The following is a 2033-nucleotide window of genomic DNA, read 5'->3' as shown; positions in this document are numbered from 1 at the left end:
ATCTAAATTAAGGGTGTTCCTGAAGGGGAAGAGAAAGAAAAAGTCACAAATACCTCTATAATGAAATAATCTCTTATATCTCTCAAAACTTCCTAAGTATTGGAAGAGATATGGACTTCCAGATCCAGGAAGCTCAAAGATACTCAAACAGTTTTAACACAAAAAGATCCTCTCTGAAACATATTGTGGTCTAATTGTCAAAAGTCAAAGACAAAGAGAAAATTCTAAAAATAGCAAGAGAAAAGCAACCTATAAGGGAGTACCCAACAGACTAACATCAGATTTCTTAGCAGAAACCTGATAGGCCAGGAGAGAGTGGGATGATATATTCAAAGTGCTAAAAGTAAAAAAAATGCCAGCCAAGAATACTATACCCAGAAAAACTATCCTTCAGAAATGAAGGAGAAATAGAGTCTCTCCCAGACCAAAAAAAAAAAAAAACCTGTGGGAATTCCTCACACTAGACCAGCCCTATGAGAAATCCTTAATGGAGTCTAAGTTCTACTGGTGTACAATAGTGTTAGGCATCTATAATTAACAATAATTTATTGTATGTTCTAAGATGTCTAGAAGAGAGCAGTTCAAATGTTGTCATCACAAAGAAAAGATAAAGTTTTGCAGTAATGAATATGCTAACCACCCTGATTTGATCATTACACATTGTGTACATGTACTGAAATATAACTCTGTACTCCATAAATATGTTACAGTCAACACATTTCAATTAAAAAATACATAAATTTCTTTAAAAAAAAATTACTGACCTCCAACAATGTTCTGTCTTCTAGCTTCTGAAGGTCATGTTTTGCCTCTACTAGAGTCAAACAAAGTAAAGAGAACATGAAAATATTTGTAATTTCAAATCAATGAAAAAACACAAGAATAAGCAGTTTTCAAATAGCTTACGAATTTTCATGGATTGCCGAGAAGCACTGATTAGCTTTGTTAAGTCTGGTTTTGGAACATTCTAGAAAAAAAAGATAACAGCTTTAAGAATAACAAAAATCAAATTTAATAAAATAATTACAATATTCACCATTACTATACAATCTAACACAGAGAGCACAATCAGATTGTGACTCAGAGTCACTCAGATGTAGATTCAAACCCCAGTTTTGCTGCATCTTCTCATAGGATGAAGATTATGACAGATGATCCAGATATCCCCAAAATATTTCTCTCCTTTACCCCTAATTGATTATTAAATAAATACCATGATATCCATTCTTTTCTCTTCTTTTTTGGCAGCTGGCTAGAACAGGGATCCAAACCCATGACCTTGGTGTTATAAGACTATGAGCTAACTGGCCTGTCCTATATGCATTATTTTCTTAACTGAAATAACATAGAATAAAAATTTATCCCTGGGTAATTTACAGTACTATTTTAAAAAGTAACATAAAAATCTTAAATGAATTACTTGTTATATTGCGAAATGTGCTGGCATGATTTATATTTGCATAAATTACCTCTTATGGGAGAAAATATGAGAGTTTAGTTTTTAGTAGTATCTTGTTTAGATGTGTTGAAATTGCAAACAGTGTAAATTGTTTATACTCAGTCAAAAACTATAGAGAAATCATTGTGGAAATTTAGCTCCTTCCAAAAGAGAGAAAAAAATCAAGAATAAACCTTGTGGGGCAATGACTGTTGAATGAAAACAACACATAGCTACTAAATAAAAAATGTATACAATATGCTGACAATGGAGACAGAGATGGACTGAAGAAATGTTTTCTGTGAGTTCTGTGACCCACTCAGCAAAGTAGTCCAAGCTAAAGAAGGGGTTGTTGGAACCCCAATTTATATCCAGTCAGTCAGAAGCACACGTAAAACAACCTGGAGAGTGTAACTGGCCTCTCAGAAGTGTGGGAGGGCAGTCTTGGGGACTGAGCCCTCAACCTGTGAGATCTGATGCTCTCCAGGTACACAGTGTCAGTATTGAACTGCAGGACACCCAGCTGGTATCTGCTGCTGAACTTGCTTGCTGTTGGGGAGAAATCCCCACACATTTGGTCACAGAAGTCAGTCTT

At 34.8% G+C, this 2033-nt stretch overlaps 1 protein-coding gene across 1 annotated transcript in view; it reads right to left on the bottom strand.

Moving 5' to 3' along the window:
- Positions 1 to 2033, bottom strand: part of LOC103595932 (ankyrin repeat domain-containing protein 26-like) — a gene marked incomplete at its 3' end in the record, with an annotated part of 66696 nt that overhangs the window by 26086 nt on the left and 38577 nt on the right. Inside the window, exons 8-9 of the mRNA XM_008579467.1 lie at positions 907 to 967; positions 765 to 814 (exon numbers count right to left, since the gene is read on the bottom strand). Of these exons, the coding sequence (XP_008577689.1) occupies positions 765 to 814; positions 907 to 967 (111 nt within the window). The remainder of the gene's footprint in view (positions 1 to 764; positions 815 to 906; positions 968 to 2033) is intronic.

The sequence above is a fragment of the Galeopterus variegatus genome, unplaced genomic scaffold (genome assembly GCF_000696425.1).
Source record: "Galeopterus variegatus unplaced genomic scaffold, G_variegatus-3.0.2 Scaffold1890, whole genome shotgun sequence".
NCBI classification, from domain to species: domain Eukaryota; kingdom Metazoa; phylum Chordata; class Mammalia; order Dermoptera; family Cynocephalidae; genus Galeopterus; species Galeopterus variegatus.
Note: the sequence above shows the minus strand (reverse complement) of the source record. Positions and strands in the feature narration are given on the sequence as shown.